The sequence below is a fragment of the Aotus nancymaae genome, unplaced genomic scaffold (genome assembly GCF_030222135.1).
Source record: "Aotus nancymaae isolate 86718 unplaced genomic scaffold, 86718_ANA_hifiasm-v0.15.2.pri h1tg000016l, whole genome shotgun sequence".
NCBI lineage: Eukaryota > Metazoa > Chordata > Mammalia > Primates > Aotidae > Aotus > Aotus nancymaae.
In genome coordinates, this window is record NW_026988428.1 from 69,682,540 (window position 1) to 69,703,199 (window position 20,660).

Consider the following 20,660-nt stretch of genomic DNA (forward strand, 5'->3'; position numbering starts at 1 on the left):
GTCTCAGGAAGTGAACTGATGCTAGTTCACTTCTTCTATGATCTATTAAACTGATCAAGAACAGCCTTTTGCAGGCCTATTTTTAGACTTGTAAATGACACTTGCTGAAATCTTTCATGTCAATGACCACCAGTATGTCCCTGATCACTAGTGTACAAAACTATGACATAAAGAATCTATTTGGGCCAGGCACCATGGCTTATGTCGGTAATCCCAACACTCTGGAAGGCCAAGGGGAGAGGATCACTTGAGCCCACAAGTTCAAGACCAACCTGGAGAACATGGTGAAACCCTGTCTCTACCAAAAATGAAAAAAATTAGTTAGGGATGGTGGCACACACCTCTAGTCTCAGCTACTCAGGAGACTGAGTTGGGAGGATGGTTTGAGCCCAGGAGGCAGAGGTTGCAGTGAGCTGAGATCACACTACCGCACGCCAGCCTGGGAAACAGCCAGACCCTGTCTCAAAAATCAGAAAAACTGGCTAGCCATGCACCTTAGCCAAAGAGAATAATATGAAAAAGGAAACAATTCATGTTGTGCATGGGAAGACTAAACGAATTAAAAGGAAAAATCAAGCTATAAGAATTAAACTCCGACACCAGCTCTTGTCCTGATTTTTAGGATCTTCCTGCTTCTTTCCATGTATTTATCACTGTGACACAGATAAAAGCCAGAAAGCCTAGAAAAGCTTTGTGAATACACACACACACACACACACACACACACACACTTTTCTTTTTTGAGACAGAGTCGCACTCTGTCACTCAGGCTGGAGTGCAGTGGCACAATCTTGGCTCACTGCAACTTCCCAGTTCAAGTGATTCTCCTGCCTCAGCCTCCCAAGTAACTGAGATTATAGGCACCTACCACCACACTCGACTAATTTTTGTATTTCTAGTAGAGACAGGGTTTATCATGTTGGCCAGACTGGTCTGGAACTTCTAACCTCAAATGATCCTCCCACCTTGGCCTCCCAAAGTGCTAGGCATGAGCCACCATACCTGGCATCTTTTTTCAACTTCTGAATATAAGGCAGCTTAAAAATGTGAAGGCCAGGCACGGTGGCTCATGCCTCTAGTTCTAGTACTTTGTAAAGCTGAGGTGGGAGGATCACTTCAGTCCAGGAGTTCAGGCCTGGAAAACAAAGTAAAACCCTGTCTGTTTCTACTTAAAAAAAAAAAAAAAAAAAAAATTAGCCGGGCATGGTGGCACACTTGAGCTCAGGAAGTTGAGGCTGTGGTGAGCCAAGATCATACTATTGCACCCCAGCCTCGGCAATGGGAGTGAGACCCTGTCTCAAAAAAGAAAGAAAGAAAGAAAACGGGCTGGGCACCGTGGCTCACGCCTGTAATCCCAGCACTTTGGGAGGCCGAGGTGGGCTGATCACAAGGTCAGGAGATTGAGACCATCCTGGCCAACATGGTGAAACCCTGTCTCTATTAAAAATACAAAAATTAGCTGGGTGTGGTGGCATGCGCCTGTAGTCCCAGCCACTCAGGAGGCTGAGGCAGGGAATCGCTTAAACCCAGGAGGTGGAGGTTGCAGTGAACCAAGATTGCCCCACTCCACTCCAGCCTGGAGACAGAGCCAGACTACTTCTAAATAAATAAATAGGCCAGGCTCAGTGGATCACGCCTGTAATCCCAACAGTTTTGGAAGCTGAGGCAACACCAGGAGCCTGGCCAACATGGTGAAACCCTTTCTCTATGTAAAATACAAAAATTAGCTGGGTGTGGTAGAACATGTCTGTAGTCCCAGCTACTTGGGAGGCTGAGGCAGGAGAATCACTCGAACCCAGGAGGTGGAGGTTGCAGTCAACCGAGATGACGGCACTGCACTCTAGCCTGGGTGACAGAGCAAGACTCCATCTCAAAAAAGAAAAAAAAAAGTTTAATAGAGGAAAGCGATGGGATCTATTTCACTATTAGATAGTTCATTTGTCTTGCTGCTGAACCAGTAAGGAATGCCGACAAGAACAAATCTGGGAGGCTGACCTGGGCAGGCATCCAAAGAATATAAACTCTACCCTCTGTGGCCCCTGCTAAGCTCAGCTCTCAGTCCCATCCTGTGTCCAGAAGCCCCTGGCTGTCATGTGTATAATGTGTCTAGGTAGCTTTTGGAACAAAGCCTCAGTCTGCAGATTTCTGCTCTACACCAGGACAAAAGTTTGTATTAGTTGTCACCTGGCTTCAAAGAACTGATGTGCTCACTGTGTTACCAAAACATTTTATTTTTTGGCAATTCTCCTGCCTCAGCCTCCTGTGTACCTGGAGCTATAGGTGTGAGCCACCACACACGGCTGATTTTTGTATTCTTAGTCTGGGTTTTGCCATGTTGGCCAGGCTGGTCTCCTGGCCTCAGGTGATCCGCCTGCCTCGGCCTCCAAAGTGCTGGAATTACAGGCATGAGCCACTGCACCTAGCCCAAAACAGTAATTGTGATTACAGAACATGACAATAGGGACTCCCTGAGGGATATAAATTAACTTTTATTTCTATAACATATAAAAGGTATAAATAGGACTTATGTAAAACCAATCACCTGCACACACAAATTATGTGTTAGTTTATGTATCTCTTGAAACCAGAGGGAGGAGGAGGAAGCAAGATGAGGTCCGGCTGGCCCACCCTAAGTCCTTTCCCAGACGCTGTTGTGTAGGGATAGCTTCTGTGGTGAACCAGGGTGGCCTGCCAGGCAGTGCCTCAGGATGGGGCAGGGGGGGGTGGTGGTGGTGACGAGGTGAGGCTACTGGGCACGACTGTGAGGGAGGCACTTGGTGGGAAACAGGCCTGAGATGTAAACAGTCTCATCTTCACCCACCAGGTGGGACTTGGCGGGGACGAGCCAAGGGTCTTGCAGCTCCCAGTTGGCTCCTTCACACGCTTATCTGATGTGGTGCAGGAACAACAGGCAGGGGTGAGAGGTCAGTCCACAGAAGGGAAGTCTGACGAAGCAGCTGCTAGGGGTGTCCTAGAACAATGGCAAACAGTTCTGTGCACAAGGGATGCAGCTGAATGGTGTTAATGGCGAAGCTCACAGAGCTTCTGCATTCTCGAGATTCAGATACATTCTGGGAAGGGTGAACTGGTATAAGAGTCACGTAATACGTGCAGGGGTATAATAATCCAAAAAACAGCAAAACACCTTCTGTGCCTATGAGCCTGGCTTGCGGGAGCCAAGGAGAAAGTCCAAAGCTCTGCCACGTGAGCCAACAGCGCTCATGTCTGCTGGCTGAGCCTCCCCGAAGCCTCTCTTGCCACCTTTTTTTTTAAAAAAAACTAATGGTCAATACTGCCATCTCTCTTGATAATGACAATGACAAAGTGTTTGCACAGGATGTCTACAGGTGGGTGTGTACCTACACACTAATGGATCCAAAGTGATACAGCTTCGGGAGGCACTCCTGGGTTGAAAATGAAGGCAATTATCAAATTACTGTCAGTCTTGACTAAGTCACCTCTAGAGTTTATGCTTTCAGCCTTAAATGAAATGAAGACAATTCTATAAAATTATCACATAATTGATCACAAATGTGATCACAACCACTGTGACTAAGATTGGTGCTGGCCAATCGGCTGTGAGGGAATGAAGAGAGGAGAGGAACTGCGATGTCAGTCCCTGATTCTATGGCGAGTTTCCAAGCACAGGAAATCCCACTCTCACTTCAGGAGACCCCAATGTGACAAGAACCTCCCTGTGCTTTAAATCATCTCTCACCCATGCTAAGCTGTGATCCCTCACCACGTCTATGAAACCCGGAAAAGGAGTCAGAGAGCGTGTGTGTGTTTTGTATATTCAGGGATCATTCCAAAAGGGGCAAACTATTATTGCTCTTCATGTCCTGGGGCAAGGGAAGGGAAGGGGAGGCCACTTCTGCTCCTGAAAGCCCTGTGGGGAGAAAGCCCAGCTCCCAGCTTGATTGTTCTCTCATTCACATGCCAGCTTACTGTCAAAGCTAGAAAGCCCGATGGCAAAGGCCTGTACTGCGCAAAGTGGGTAGTTGTAGTCCAGTGTGAATACATCATCTGCCACACGTCCGAACTGCATAACTATATAGTCAGCTAGAAACAGAAAGAAATCAGGATGTTAGAAAATAGTGTGGTTGCACTAGGGGAAAACTTTTTTTTCTTCCTTTTCTTAGGGTTTTGCTCTGTTGCCCAGGCTGGAGTGCAGTGGCATGACCACGGCTCACTGCAGCCTTGACCTCCTGTCCCGGGCTCAAGTGATCCTCCCACCTCAGCCTCCTGAGTAGCTGGGACTATAGGCAAGCACCACCATGCCTGACTAATTTTTTATTTTTCATAAAGATAGGGTTTCACTGTGTTGCTCAAGCTGGTCTTAAACACCTAGGCTCAAGTGATTCTCCAGCCTCGACCTCCTAAAGTGCTGGGATTACTCGTGTAACGAAAACCTATTTATGAAACAGAAAGAATCCAAATAGGCCAGTTAATCACCAGGTTTCTTTAGAATAGAGAGCAGCTTGCTGGGAACGGCACAAGCTCTGTAGGCTAGAGCTGCCAGGAACCTTTATTGGGGTCATTTACCTTTGTTTCCCAAACAACCTACTCTATGACTTCTCTGATTTTTTTTTTTTTTCCTGAGACAGGGTCTTGCTCTGTCATCCAGGCTAGAGTGCAGTGATGTAATCTCGGCTCACTGCAGCCTTGACCTCCTGGCGCAAACAATGCTCCCATAGTAGCTGAGACTACAGGTGCCTGCCACCATGCCCAGCTAATTTTTTAATATTTTTGTAGAGACAGGGGTTTCACACCACATTGCCCAGGCTGGTCTCGAACTCCTGGGCTCAAGAATCTGCCCACCTTGGCCTCCCAAAGTGCTGGGATTACAGCCATGAGCCATGGTGCCCAACTGACTTTTCTGATTTGCTGTAGCATATCTCTCATACTCCTCTCCCCTCCTCAACATAGTGACTTACAAGTTTTCTCTACAACTGTAGTTTCGTCTTTCCAAAGAATCCTGTCTCTCCTCCATGATTATCTCCTATCACTTCCTGTCACATACAGGGAATGTACATTTCCCCATCCTGTAAGAGGGTCTATCCTCCGCTTCCTGCCCAACCCTTCCTGGATGCTTACGGTCATTTTTGTGGACTATCTGGAAGTTCTTCACAGATGCCTGAGTGACCCGGCCACGAAAGTTGAGGACATAGGACTGAGTGTCACTGTTCCAGACGGGGGCCTTGTTGTGCAGTTCAATCAGATTTTCCATAGCTTTGTTCTGCCACCTTGATAGCAAACTGTCATGGTTCTGTTCAAAGGGAAAATCATTATTTTGTACTGGGAACTCTAAGAACTCATTCATTCTCAACTCTGAGGTAGAAGGTAGAGCAAGAGAATACTTTCTCCATTTCAGAAAGAGTAAACCAGAAGCAAAGAATGAAAGCCAAAAATGAAGACAGGTTTTTTTTATTATTCTATATTATCCAGCATTTCTCTTTGTAGACAAAATAGTTTCGAAGCAACAACTCTGCAACTGCACTTATCCTGAGGTTTTGGCAGGTCTCCTAAAGAAGTGTATGGAGCCATGCTCCAGTGTGGGGCTGTGGAAGCTCAATTTTTTTTTGTATTAATCTCTCTGTATTGTATTACTGTCTTTTAGAGTCCTTTGCTGATTTAAGTATGTTCTTACTCACATTTCGTGGCTGATATGGGATCTGCTTATGATTCAGTGTCATTCCAGGAATGATCACAGACATTTTCCTAGGACCTTTAAATCCAAGCACGTTTGTTTCCTGGAAGACAGGAAAATAAGGCAGAACTTGGAAACAGGAAAAAAATAGAGACCACATTCTTTTATAACATGAGACTTTCTTCAGAACGTAAGATGCTAACAATATCAGGTATACCGGCCAGGTGTAATGGCTCACACCTGTAATCCAAAACTTTGGGAGGCTAAAGTGGGTGGATCACCTGAGGTAAGGAGTTCGAGACCAGCCTATCCAACATGGCAAAACCCTGTCTATACTAAAAATACAAAAATTAGCAGACACAGGGGCAGGCACCTGTAGTCCCAGCTACTCAGGAGGCTGAGGCAGGAGAATTACTTGAACCCAGGAAGCAGAGGCTGCAGTGAGCTGAGATCATGCCATTGCATTCCAACCTGGGTGACAAGAGTGAGACTTTGTCTCAAAACAAACAAGTCAAGTGTACCAAAAATAATTTTATTACTTTGCTGTAAACAGAGAATCAAAAACAGCCACCATGCCCGGCTAATTTTTTTGTATTTTTAGTAGAGATGGGGTTTTGCCATGTTGGCCAGGCTGGTCTCAAACGCCTGACTTCAGGTGATTTGCCTGCCCTGGCCTCCCAAAGTGCTGAGATTACAGGCATGAACCCCGAGCCAGGCCGCCAAGCAGATTATTATTTTTTAAACAAGACCTCATGCTGTTGCCCAAGCTAGAATGCACAGCGCAATCACGGCTCACTGCAGCCTTGACCATCCCAAGACTCAGGTGATCCTCTTGCCTCAGCGCCCCTAGTAGCTGGGACTCCAGGCGCCCGCCACGATGTCTGGCTAATTTTTCTATTTTTAGTAGAGATGGGGTTTCACCATGTTCCCTAGGCTGGTCTCTACTGGGCTCAAGCAATCTGCCTGCCTTGACCTCCCAAAGTGCTGGGATTATAGGTGGGAGCCACTGCGCCCAGCAAAGCCAAGCAGATTATATATGACAGCTATAGAGGAAAGGTACTTTACATCAAAGTGTGAAGTCAAATGGTTCTCAGGCATGTAGATAAAATCTCCTAAGAGTCAAATGATGTGATTATTTTCAATTTAAGAAAGTTGAGACTTGAATAAAAAAATCCAGCTGAGATGGGTCAGTTCCTTCTTACTTTCTCTTACTCAACAACTCTTTGAATACGTACTGTGTGCCAGGCCATGTGCCAGTGTGGATATAGCAGTGAGTAAAAGCTCACAAGAGTTTACAAACTGGTGGAGATGGTTCATTTTCAACAAGTAATAAAAGCACATGTGGGTTACAAATGCCACAATGACACAGACAAAGGAATGTCAACCACATCTAGTGGAGTACATCAGAAAAGACTTTGATAAGGCAAAAGGCAAGAAAGGGGAAAAGGGAAGGCTCTCCAGGGAGGAAAGATGAGTGGTTGGACAAAGGAATGACAGGAGGACTGCTTGGCTAGTATGATGGGAAGGGGAGGGAGTGCCGCTAGGAGTCTGAAAGCGAAGGCTACCATGTTAGCTCTGAGACAATGGGTACTCACTAAAAGATGTGAAGCAGAACAGGAGGCTCATCTGGAGCCTTGTTTTAGGAAGATTCATTTGGTAGCAGTAGAGAATGAGCTAGATAGTTCTCAGGTCTTTCCTGGGTGTGAAATAAAAAAGTACAATAAAACAAATAATAACAATAAAATTTAAAAACAAGTGAACTATAAATGCAAAAAGAGGAAAAAAAAGATTAAAAAGAGAAAAAAGAATAAACTAGATAGGACAAGATTCAAAGCAAAAAAATAGGAACTTTAAATTATTGTAACCTTTGGTCACTGGATAAGAAGGAAAGGTCTGCATTAAGTGGCAGCAGGAAAAGAGAAGAGGAAATAAGGGAAGAAATATTCTGAGAGTAAAAAATAATTCAACTTGGCAATTCAAATAACTAAAACTCAAATACATGGAGAAAGTGGTATAGCAACAGAAATCATAGAAATAGAAACAAGCTTGGGAGGGGAGGTTCTTTAGCTATACCAGGTGGAAAGTGCCAGCAGGACAACAGGAGGGCAGGAAGAGGGCCTTGGGAGAACAGCACTCACATAGGAGATGGCAGCTAGCTCCTGCCGTGTGTGGGCCGTTCCTATCAAACCCCGGCTCTTGATGGGGCAGATACCACGGTCATAAACTGTAAACTTGGTCCCCATGAGGTTGGATCTGGAGTCAGGAGAAAAAGTCACCATGATGATCTGTATTTTTTCTCTTACACAAACACAATCTAAGAGAAGGAAGGAAGAAAATGGAAGCCTATTTGCCTATTCTCCAACTATCTAAATGTTCATCATCACTTTTAAAAAAAAATCTCATTAAAGCAAGGAAGAAACTGAGATTTTAACTTTATATTTATTTATTCATTCGAGACAGGTTCTTGCTGTTACCCAGGCTGGAGTGCAGTGGCATGATCATAACTCACAGCCTCAAACTCCCATGTTCAAGCCATCCACCCACATTAGCCTCCTGAGTAGCTGGGGCTACAGGTGAGCACTGCTACACCTGACTAATTTTTACATTTTTTGAAGAGATGAGGTCTCAGTATATTGCCCAGGCAGGTCTCAAACTCCTGGCCCCAAGTGATCCTCCAACTTTAGCCTCCCCAAATGCTGGGATTACAAGCATGAGCCATCATACCAGCCTTATTTTTTATTTTTATTTTTGAGACAAAGTCTCACTCTGTCACCCAGGCTGGGCTGCAGCGATGCTATCTTGCCTCACTGCAACCTCTGCCTCCTGGGTTCAAGCAATTCTCGTGCCTCAGCCTACCAGGTAGCTGGACTTATAGGCATGTGCTACTACACCCAACTGATTTTTGTATTTTTAGTAGAAATGGGGTTCCACCATGTTGGTCAGGCTGGTCTCCAACTCCTGACCTCAAGTGATCCGTCCACCTTGGCCTCTCAAAGTGCTGGGATTACAGGCATGAGCCACTGCATCCAACTTTTTTTTTTAAGATTACAACATCAATACATGCTAGTTGTAACCAAGATATGGACTGTTCTGCAACTCTAGGAATAAGACTATCAGAAAGAATAGGACAGTGATCTAAGGCTGCTTTCACCTAAGCTTGCCGACATAACTTTCTCCTTCACGAGATAAATCAACTGGATCAGTGGAGATAAGGTAGTTGGCTGTTTTGCTCTTTTTCCGCTTTCTAGCTGCAAGAAGAAACATCTGGGAAAAGAAAAAGTGTCAGTCAAAAATGAATTTGAGAGAACTCGTCCCGCCTCCGCCATGGTTGTCCTACCTATTCATTCAGCCAGTGTTTAGCAAGTCCCTAGCATTGTCAAGCTGTTCATCTTTGGGTCTTTATCCTTTTTTCTAACTCTCTTATCAGAATTCACTATCAGGGTGTTTTTTCCCATACAATTTTTCTAAATTCACTAGCTTGATTTTCCATATAATTAGTTACAACTTCATCCCTAAAACTTCCAGTTAAAAAAAATCTCCAAAGCTGGGCGAGGTGGCATGAGCCTGTAATCCCAGCTGCTTGGGAGGCTGAGGTAGAGGGATCACTGGAGTTTAGGAGTTCAAGGCCAGCCTGGGCAATCTTGCAAAATCCCATAAATAGATAAATAAATAAATAAATAAATAAATAAATAAATAATCAATGCTCATCCAATGCCATGATTAAGGGTCTTTCCAACTTTAGGAGAGACAGGATCCTGAATACCTTCTCATTCTTTACTGTGATGGCTTTCTTTTTGAGACAGGCTCTCACTCTGTCACCCAGGCTAGGGAGCAGTGGCATGATCTCAGATTACTGCCACCTCTGCCTCCCAGGTTCAAGTGATTTTCCTGCCTCAGCCTCCCGAGTAGCTGGGACTACAAGTGCATGCCATGATTCCTGGATAATTTTTTCATTTTTTACTAGAGACGGGGTCTCCTTGTGTTGGCCAGGCTGCTCTCGAGCTCCTGTCCTCAAGAGATCCGCCCGCCTCAGCCTCCCAAAGTGCTGGAATTACAGGCGCAAACCACTGCGCCTGGCCTGTGATAGCTTTCTTAATGCCATGGAGATATAGACAAAGGAATGTCAACCACATCTACTGGAGCACATCAGGAAAGCCTTTGATTAGGCAAAAGGCAACAAGGGGAAAAAGGAAAGGCTCTCCGGGGAGGAAATACTCTTTTTCCATTGTTGCTATTGTTTTAAACCACTGTGACTTCAATGGCACGAATACCATCCTATGTATGCATCCTTCCTAAACTCTACTAGACTCGGACCATAATAGGGAAGCAGAAGAGTGGCAGCGGCTAAGCAGGAAGACTTTACAAACAGGTTTGAATCTGGCTCTGCCACCACTTAGTGCAATTTGGGATAGGTAAGTCACTCCCTAAGCCCTAGTTACCTCATCTTTAAAGCAGAGATAAGAAATCCTACCTAACAAGGTGGCTACAAGGATTACAGGTGATAATATATATAAACATATATGCTTATGCTTGGTCTGTTGATAAAAACTCAATAAATGGTTTTTACAACAGACCAAGAACAATTAACACCTACTATCATTATCTCATTTCTAGGCTCTTAAAATCATCTGTTAAGACCTGGTATTAATGCAAAATTAGTAAAATAAAGTTGTTCATTGGCACGTATTAAATTGGCTCAAACTTATAAAATAAATTAGAACTTCTAGAGTGAGAAAAAAGGACATATAACTTATACATCCTTCTGTATTTCTAATTCTTCCTATTCCCTAAAACTTGCTCTCCTTCCACAATGTCATATTCTACCATAATAAAAAGAAAAACCAAAAGAACACACAGTAACATCCAAAAACTAAATCATGGGAGATAGGTGAAAACAATTACATTAACAAATACATGTCCATTTTCCCACATTGTGAATAAAGCTCTTATTTGTGGGAAGGTAGAGCTTGCTGCCTATTAGAACATGAGCTCTTTGGAGAAAATGAGAACACAGAATATGGGGATTTAAAGATATGATCGCCAGGCGCCGTGGCTTACGCCTGTAATCCCAACACTTTGAGAGGCCGAGATGGGCAGATCACCTGAGGTTGGGAGTTCAAGACCAGCCTGACCAACATATAGAAACCCTATCTCTACTAAAAATACAAAATTAGCCGGCGAGGTAGCATATGCCTGTAATCCCAGCTACTTGGGAGGCTGAGGCAGGAGAATTGCTTGAACCTGGGAGGTGGAGGTTGCAGGGAGCCAAGATCACGCCATTGTACTTCAGCCTAGGCAGCAAGAGCAAAACTCTGTCTCAAAAAAAAAAAAAAAAGATACAATCTACTTCCAGCTGGCTTGACATAATACCAGAGTTAGTTCCCTAAGGCCCATTAAAACAGTCTATTCCCATAACATTCTTCTCTCTCTCAAGAGTTTTCTTAAAAATCAATTCTCATACCTTCTGATTTTCTTCTTTTTCCAAGTACATATAGTAGGTGGGGAAGAGGCCTCGATCCATTCCCTTTTTATCCCGGATTATCCGACATCTTACTGTGACACCTTGAGGGGCAGGACTATACACAAAGTCCTCCAGGTCATCTATGTCTCCCAGGAGGTTATCAGCTGGCTGGGCTGCAGTAGCAGAACCGGAAGTGGCTGTATCCTGAAAGGACGGCCACACATGAGCAACAGGCGGCTGGGACTGAAAATCTGATTCTCTTTGAGAAACACTAAGTGGACAAAGCAACTTAGTGGTTTACCCCTATGTCTTCAATCTTCTAACAGAATAAGGAAAACTGGAAAGTGAAATAAGGATATGAATATTCAGAGAAATGAAGAGCTAAGTTTGAAAATGGGACAAAGCCTCACAATAGCTGACCTGAGATAGAAGAAATTAGATCATGAGCTAAGTTTGAGCTTACACCTCTGAAGGAATCCTCACTCAGTAATGGTATTTAAATACTGAAGGTATGTTTGAGACAGAGTCAAATTAGCTCTAATAGAAGAACTTTCAGAACTACATACGGTTGAATTCTGGCTGGATGCAGAACTGGGTCTTTCTAAACATGCTGACTGGGATCTTCCATCAGTCTCATCATCAAAGTTCACACTTTCAGAGATCCCTAGCAGAAAAGGAAGAACTGTCAGCACTGCCAACACTGGTTTAAAAAAAGGTCTTTGAAACAAAGATAATTTTAATTTTCTTACTTAAAATATTCCTAACTATTCTTTCCCTAAACACAAGTATTTTGTCCAAATACATAAATGAGGCAAATTCATAGAGACAGAAAGTAGAACAGAGGTTAGCAGGGGGTGGGGCAGGGGAGAATGAGGCATTATCCTGAGTGAGTGTGAAGTCTGGGGATGATGAAAAAGTTCTGGAGATGGATGGTAGTGACGGCTGCACAACACTGTGGATGCACTTAATGTCACCGAACCTCACACTTAAAAATGATTAAAGTTGTAAATTTTAGGCAGGGCACAGTGGCTCATGCCTGTACTCCTAGCATTTTGGGAGGCTGAGCAGAAGGATTGCTCGAGGCCATGAGTTTGAGACCTGTCTCTATAAAAACTTTTTTTTTTTTTAAATTAGCTGGGCATGATGGTACCTGTGTGTCTGTAGTCCTAGCTAGATGAGGCGGGTGGATTACTCAAGCCCAGGATTTTGAGACTAAAGTGAGCTATGCTTGTGCCACTGCACCCCAGCCTGAACAATAGAATGACACCTGAACTCTTAAAAAAAAAAAAAAAACAAAAAAAAAACAGTTTACATTTCTTGTTATTTGGAAGGGAAGGGAAGATTTTCAGTAAAAACAGGAAAACTTGCTAGACAAGTTCTAAAAAAAGCTGTAACACTAGTAACTTTTTTTTTTTTGAGACAGAGTCTCACTCTGTCACCCAGACTGGCGTGCAGTGGCGTGATCTCAGCTCATTGCAACCTCCGCTTCCCTGGTTCAAGAGATTCTCTTGCCTCAGCCTCCTGCGTAGCTGGGGTTACAGGTATGTGCCACCAAGCCCAGCTAAGTATGTATTTTTAGTAGAGACAGGGTTTCACCATGTTGGCCAGGCTGGTCTCGAACTTCTAACTCAGGTGATCTGCCCACCTCGGCCTCCCAAAGTGGTGGGATTACAGGTATGAGCCACCATGCTCAGCCAACACTAATAACTTTCACATTACAATGCATATTTTACCACAATAAAAAAAATTCAGTGTTCTCTACATTGTTCTCTACAGCAGTTTTATTCCCCCCAGCATTTTCTTAATCTCTTTCTAGTTAGCTAAATCTAGTTAGGAATGTTTGAAATCCTAATACTTTGGGTTTATGGAGCATCTTTTATAGGAAATTTAAAATTGCTAAATGAAAAACTATTTTTTTCATTTTATGCTTACATTTATTTGAGTTAGAGGAGGAAGTATTGCTAATCTTTTTGTTTTCTTTTTTTTGAGACAGAGTCTCACTCTTGCTGTCCAGGTTGCAGTGCAATGGTGCCATCTTGGCTCACTGCAACCTCCGCCTCCCAGGTTCAAGCGATTCTCCTGCCTCAGCCTCCTGAGTAGCTGGGATTACAGGCGCCCGTCACCACCCCCAGCTAATTTTTTTGTATTTTTAGTAGAGAACCATGTTGGCCAGGCTGGTCTTGAAGTCCTGAACTCACATGATCCGCCCACCTCAGCCTTCCAAAGTGCTGGGATTACAGGTGTGAGCCACTGTGCTTGGCCCTACTTTTTGTTTTCTATTGTTTCTTGTTTGTTCATGGAGTATATAACCTGGAGGGGAATGCAGATGTAAAATGAAGTGTGACTGATGTGTGTTATAAAAGAATGATGAGCCTCAGATCTATACATGGGAGTACAGGCTCAGGAAGAATCGTTTCCCCAAGAGACAGAGGGAGAGCAGGACCTAAACTAAATTCCCTTGTCTCTGATCTAGTATCTGCAGGGTGAAGTTATCCCTCATGTAATAGTTGAAATGGTCCTCAAATCATGGATTTACAAACGGAATTAACAATAGTGTGGCTTTGTTGGCCAAGTGCGGTGGCTCACACCTGTAATCCCAGCACTTTGGGAGGCCAAGGGAGGCAGATCATGAGGTCAAGAGATCAAGACCATCCTGGCCAACATGGTGAAAACCTGTCTCTACTAAAAATACAAAAAAAAAAAAAAAAAAAAAAAAAATTAGCTGGGCATGATGGCGCACACCTGTAGTCCCAGCTACTTGGCAGGCCGAGGCAGGAGAAGCACTCGAACCTGGGAGGTGGAGGTTGCTGTGAGCAGAGATTGCACCACTGCACTCCAGCCTGGCGACAGAGTAAAACTCCGTCTCAAAACAAACAAACAAACAAACAAACAAACAACAGTGTGGCTTTTTTCTCTGAACCACTTCTTGTGCACTTCAACCATCTCAGAAAGGAAAAATGATTTATTTTTACACGGTACATAAATGGATTGGTATTAGCTTTACTGAATAACACAAGGATAAGACAAAGGTCAATTTTAAAAAATCAATGTCAAGTGAAAACATAGGCCCACACAAAAGCTTATAAATGAGTGTTCACGCCGGGCGCGGTAGCTCGCGCCTGTAATCCCAACACTTTGAGAGGCCGAGGCAAGTGGATCACTTGAGGTCAGGAGTTCGAAACCAGCCTGTCCAACATGGTGAAACCCCTGTCTCTACTTAAAATACAAAATTAGCCGGGCATGGTGGTGCATACCTGTAATCCCAGCTACTCGGGAGGCTGAGGCAGGAGAATTACTTGAACCTGGGAGGTGGAGTACGTGAGCCAAGATTGTGCCACTGTATTCCAGCCTGGGCAACAAGAGCAAAACTCCATCTCAAAAAAAAAAAAAAAAAAAAAAAAAAGAGTGTTCATAGCAACATTATTCCTAACAGCTGGGAAAGTGGGAACAATCAAATGTCCATCAGCTGATCGACAAAAGGTGGTTTATCCATACAATGAAGTGTTATCCAACAATAAAAAGGAATGAAGTGCTGACACTGGTTATAACATGAAGGAATCTTGAAAACATGCTAAGTAAAATCCCAGACACACAAAAAAAACAAGTATTGTATGATTCTATTACTACGAAACGTCCAGAACAGACAAATCTACAGAGACAGAAAGTAGACTGGTGGCTGCCTAGGGCTGAGGAGATTGAAGGGAAATGGGAAGTGACTGTTAATGGCTATGAGGTTTCTTTCGGGGGTGATGAAAATTTTGTAAAATTGATTGTGAATATAGTTGTGGAACTCTGTACTAAAAACCAATTTATTGTTCACTTTATTTATATATTTATTTTGAGACAGAATCTTGCTCTTGTAGCCCAGGCTAGAGTGCACTGGTGCGATCTCTGCTCACTGCAACCTCCGCCCCTGGGGTTCAAGTGATTCTGCTGCCTCAGCTTCCTGAATAGCTGGGGATTACAGGCGCCCGCCACCATACCCAGCTAATTTTTTTCGTATTTTTAGTGGAGACAGGGTCTCAGCATGTTGGCCAGGCTGGTCTCAAACTCCCGACCTCAGGTGATCCGCCCACCTCTGCCTCCCAAAGTGCTAGGATTACAGGCGTGAGCACCCAGCCTATTGTTCACTTTAAATGGATGAGTTTTATGGTCTGTAATTTATGTCTCAAAAGAACTGTTACTTTAAAAAATTATTTGGTTTTTGAAGGATATTTTTCCTTCTGCTCTCTAAAATGCTAACTTCTTCTCCTCCCCCTTCCCCTCCCCCTCCTCCTCCCTCTTCTTCTTCTTCTTTGAGACAGGGTTTCACTCTGTTGCCCAGGTTGGAGTGCAGTGGCCGAATCACAGCTGCTCACTGTAGCCTCAACTTCCCGGGCTCAAGCAATCCTCACATCCGCCTCCTGAGTAGCTGGGACTACACCATGTCCAGCTAATTTTTTGTAGAGACAGGGTTTCACCAAGTTGCCCAGACTGATCTCAAACTCCTGAGTTCAAGTGATCCGCCCACCTCGGCTTCCCAAAGTGCTGAGATTACAGACATGAGCCACCACACCTGGCATCCCCGCTTTTATTTGGTAGCAAAAAGGCAGAAAACTCTTGAGATATCACTATCATATGGATATCTACACCTATTACTATGTTTGCAAAATGCCATTTTCAGGTCATTAAAAGAACCAGAGGAACGGCCGGGCGCAGTGGCTCATGCCTGTAATCCCAGCACTTTGGGAGGACGAGGCGGGTGGATCACCTGAGGTCAGGAGTTCAAGACCAGCCTGGCCAACATGGTGAAAACCTGCCTCTAATAAAAACACAAAAATTAGCCAGGGGTGGTGGCGTGCGCCTGTAATCCCAGCTACTCTTGAGGCTGAGGCAGGATAACTACTTGAACCCGGGAAGCAGAGGTTGCAAGGAGCGGAGTTTGTGCCACTGTACTTCAGCCCAGGTGACAGTGTGGGACTCCATCTCAAAAAACAAAAAGTCCCTCACAGGTTATTTTTTTTTTTTTTTTAATTAATTTTTATTTATTTTTTTAAAAAAGGGTCTTACTCTACACACAGACTAGAGTGCAGCGGCACAATCTTGTCTCACTGCAGCCTCAAACTCCCAGGCTCAAGGAGTCCTCCCACCTCAGCCTCCCAAAGTGCTGGTGTTATAGGCATGAGCCACTCTGCCCAACCCAAAATTTTTTTTAACTTTTAGAGACATGGTTTCATTCTGTCACCCAGGCTGGAGTGATGTGGCATGATCATAGCTCACTGCATCCTTAATAACCTGGGCTCGAGCAATCCTCCCACCACAACCTCTCAAGCAGCTGGGACTACCAGCGTGTACTACCGTCCCCAGCTAATTACAAAATTTCGTTTTGGTAGAGACTGGGTCTTGCTATGTTGCCCTGGCTGGTCAACACCTAACTTCAAGCGAGCCTCCCAACTTGGCCTCTTAAAGTGCTGGGATTACAGGTGTGAGCCACTGTGCCCAGCCTTCTATTACTCCTTAAAGTCCCAATTCCTTATGTGGTCTTTCAGGTCCCATATAATTAGAGCCTACTTCCCTCTCCTGGCTCATCTCTCTACATCCCCCTTCCTTCCCTAGGACCACATACCCTGAGCTGCTGCCATTCTGAATTGGCCAGCACCTCTTCCCGTGTCAGGCACTAGCTCAGATGTCACTTTCTCTAGAAAGGTTCTCAAACCTCCAAGTGAGGTTTTCAGGCTCTCTCAGCACCTTGATTTTCTAGTGCATGAAGCTTCATGAGGGCAGGAACCATGTTTACTCTTGTATCCTAAGTACCTAGAATAATGCCTGAGATATAGTATGTACTCAAAACATATTTTCTTTCTTTACTTTTTTTTTTTGGTTGAAACAGGATCTGTCACACAGGCTGGAGTGCAGTGGTGTGATCTCAAGCTTAGTGCAACCTCCGCTTCCCAGGCTCAATCGATCCTTCTGCCTCAGACCCTCAAGCAGCTGCAACTACAGGTGTGCACCACTGCACCTGGCCAATTTTTTTTTTCTTCCTGCATTTTTTGTAGAGCTGTTTCTCCATGTTTCCCAGGCTGGTCTTGAGCCCCTGAACTCAAGTGATCTGCCTGCCTCAGCCTCTCAAAGTGTTAGGATTACAGGAATGAGCCATCATGCCTGGCCTCAAAACATACTTTTTTTTTTTCTTTGAGAAGTTTCACTCTTGTTGCCCAGGCTGGAGTGCAATGGTGCAATCTTGGCTCACTGCCACCTCCACCTCCTGGGTTCAAGTGATTCTCCTGCCTCAGCCTCCCAAGTAGCTGGGATTACAGGTACCCACCACCACAACTGACTAATCTTTTTCTATTTTTAGGAGAGATGGGGTTTCATCATGTTGGCCAGGTTGGTCTTGAACTCCTGACCTTCAGGTGATCCACCCACCTCAGCCTCTCAAAGTGTTGGGATTATAGGCATGAGCCACTACACCTGGCCAAAACATAATTTCTAAATAAATGAATATATGAATTTGTTTAAACGTTCATCTATTCTACCATTCCGTGGTAGGCTCTCCTGATTTATATACCCCAGGACCTAGCAATGTTTGCCTAATGCAAAGTAGGTACCCAATGGATGTTTATTCATTATTGGGCTTCAGTTTTCTCATCTGAAAAGGGGATGCTTGACCCCTTCTCATTATAAAATTATTTTTTTAAAAAGGAAAGAAGACGACAAGGGATCTTTGAAATGTATGGGAATATTTATGGAAATGAGAGCTCCAACTAGCAGAAAGGCTGTCAAACTATGAAGTGGAGGCAGAGTAGAGGAGGCTGAGTGACAACTCTGTCAGAAAAGGGTGGGAACTGAAAATAGTTAAAAAGAGAGAAATAGTCATCTATGGTAGCTAATATTTTATATTTAACTACCTTATTTTTCTCAGGCAATAGTATAAATACTACCATTGCTGAAAATGACCAACATTCAGATGTAAAAGATGCTTAATACTGTCTGTGTGGCCCTAAACCATGAGTAATTTTGAGTCACATAGATTGTTAACTACAATGAAAGAAAAGAAAAAGATTACAAATGAGTAAGAAGAAAAATTGTCTTAAAATCATTACTACTACTCACCATGCTTTTGGAGACTCTCCTTAAGTCCTGGCTTGGAAGCACTAGCCACAGTGTTTTCAGTATCTTCTTCCAAAACAGGGGAGCTTACTGATGGAGCATGAACTCCATCTGGTTTCAGGACAGCAGCTGGACCATCAATACCTAGGGGCCAAAATAAAATAAATTTTAAAAGAGGAGCAAAGTATTATTCACTACTTAATTGGGTAGATTTGGCATATGTGATCAGAATTAAAAACTACTAAGTCATTTTATCTCCCCTCCTTTCTTAACATCCATAAGAACACTTCTTAAGACAGTAGGTCAGAACTAGTGTTCTTTTTTTCTGAGACAGGATCTCACTCTGTCACCCAGGCTGGAGAGCAGTGGTGTAATCACAGCTCACTGTAGCCTCAACTTCCTGGGCTCAAGCAATCCTCCCACTTCAGTCCCCTGAGTAGCTGGGACTACAGGTGTGTGCTACTACACCTGGCTAATTTTTAAATTTTCTGTAGAAACGGATTCTTGTTATGTTATCCAGCCTAGTCTCAAACACTTGGCCTCAAGTGATCTGCCTGCCTCGGCCTCCCAAAGTGCTGGGATCACAGGCATAAGCCACCATGCCCAGCCTGGTGTCCATTCCATTAACATGCTCTGTTACTAAGGTGATATGTACCTGAAGCTATACTTCAGAAACTTAAGAATAAGACCAAGAAAACAAAGAAGTACTCCATAGTACAGATCCTGTCCAAGGCAATAGCTCAGGTGGCTTGATTTAAAGGCTCTTATAATCTTATTCTTCCTGTGCCTCCTCACCATCTCAGATGGTCCTTTGAACTATCTATTGGAAGAATGAATGCTCTCTACCTATTCCTGGTTTCATGATTCACCTCTGCCATGATTTAACAATCAAAAGCTCCTCAAATAGGTCATTCTAAACTCATTCATCTGGCATCTAGAAAACAACATTTCTGGCTGGGCGCAGTGGCTCATGCCTGTAATCCCAGCACTTTGGGAGGCCAAGGTGGGTGGATCACCTGAGGTCAGGAGTTTGAGACCAGCCTGGCCAACATGGTGAAATCCCATCTCTACTAAAAATATTTAAAAAAATAGCCAGGTGTGGTGGCAGGCACCTGTAATCCCAGCTACTCTGGAGGTTGAGGCAGGAGAATTGCTTGAATCTGGGAGAAGGAGGCTGCAGTGGGCCAAGATCATGCCATTGCATTCCAGCAGGCGACAAAAGCAAAACTCCAACTCAGAAAAAAGAAAACAATCCTAAAATGGACACAAATGTTAAGGCATCTCCCATTGATTACATCATTTATTTTATTCTCTTCAAAGACCCCAAATGTGATTATAAAAATTTAAGAAGGTACCCAGTAACGGTACTAATATTATCCCTTTGGTCCATCTGAGAATTCTCCTACCTTCTAGGTTTGTGAAAATTGTACCCTAGCAGGAAGTGATGCTGCCTAAATACACACCATGTAAGATGACATTGCTGTGGGGAGTATGACAGTTCATCAAGGGAGTCTGCTCCTCATTGGCCCTTGGCTTCGCCCGACGTAGCCTGGCCTCCGGATTGGGTTGCACCATAAACGGCTCAAGGCGCTTTTTCCTTTGCCTCTTCTCAAGTAGTAGCCTCTAGGAAAAAAGTGATATAACAGACAGCCAGTTTTGACAAGACCTAGCCACTTCCAACATTTACAGTTTGTTTTTCACTGATTCTCATAAAACATCTTATAAATAATTTTTTCCTTACTTAAGAAATGGGAAAACTGAGGCACAGAGAAGAGTAATGATTCAATCATTTCATTTAACAAATACTTTTGAACACCTAACACCTATAAAGATCTATTTAAAATCGTACAATGCATTTTTTTCTTTTTCTGTTTTTGTTTCTGGTTTTTTTGTTTGTTTGTTTGTTTGTTTTTTTCAGAAAGACTCTCACTCTGTTGCCCAGGCTGGAGTGCAGCGGCACCATCTGAGCTCACTGCAGCCTTGACCTCCAAGGCGTACCCGATCCTTCCACCTCAGCCTCCTGAATATGAACAGTTAGGACTACAGATGCATGCTACCACGCCCAGCTAATTTTAGTATTTTTTGTGGAGACCGGTTTCCCCCTATTGCCCAGGCTGGTCTCAAACTCCTGAGCTCAAGCAGTCTGACCACCTTGGCCTCCCAAAGCATTGGGATTACAGGCATGAGCCACCACACCTCCCCGACACAATGCATTTCTAACCAAGCTGAGGCCGTGATCCACGTCTATGAAGAATGTATGGTAATCATCACAGCATTATCCAAGCTCAAAACATATAAACACATATGCATGGGGAAAGATAGAGGAACACAGCAAGGGTGATTTCTTGAGGTGGTAGACTAAGGCATGATTATTTTCTCTTTTCTAGTTTTTTTTTTTTCAAAGTTTTATAACTGGAAGAAAAAAATATTCTCTAAAACTCAAATTATTTCAATGTTTTA

At 43.8% G+C, this 20,660-nt stretch overlaps 1 protein-coding gene and 1 non-coding gene across 3 annotated transcripts in view; both read right to left on the reverse strand.

Annotated features, from left to right (window-relative positions):
* Positions 1-2,469: 2,469 nt before the first annotated feature.
* Positions 2,470-20,660, reverse strand: part of TULP3 (TUB like protein 3) — a 46,410-nt gene continuing 28,219 nt past the window's right edge. The window contains exons 3-12 of one of the 2 annotated variants that reach the window (XM_012452606.2): positions 19,664-19,823; positions 18,204-18,344; positions 11,678-11,775; positions 11,112-11,315; positions 8,802-8,914; positions 7,789-7,903; positions 5,655-5,753; positions 5,098-5,269; positions 3,949-4,062; positions 2,470-2,971 (exon numbers count right to left, since the gene is read on the reverse strand). In XM_012452606.2, coding sequence (XP_012308029.1) covers positions 2,961-2,971; positions 3,949-4,062; positions 5,098-5,269; positions 5,655-5,753; positions 7,789-7,903; positions 8,802-8,914; positions 11,112-11,315; positions 11,678-11,775; positions 18,204-18,344; positions 19,664-19,823 — 1,227 coding nt within the window. In that variant the 3' untranslated portion in view covers positions 2,470-2,960. Of the gene's footprint in view, positions 4,063-5,097; positions 5,270-5,654; positions 5,754-7,788; positions 7,904-8,801; positions 8,915-11,111; positions 11,316-11,677; positions 11,776-18,203; positions 18,345-19,663; positions 19,824-20,660 lie in introns of both variants that reach the window. The other variant, XM_012452605.2, reaches the window with a different exon arrangement.
* Positions 12,448-12,510, reverse strand: LOC135275517 (U7 small nuclear RNA). Its single transcript, XR_010343141.1, has one exon. It is a non-coding gene; the product is annotated as a U7 small nuclear RNA (small nuclear RNA).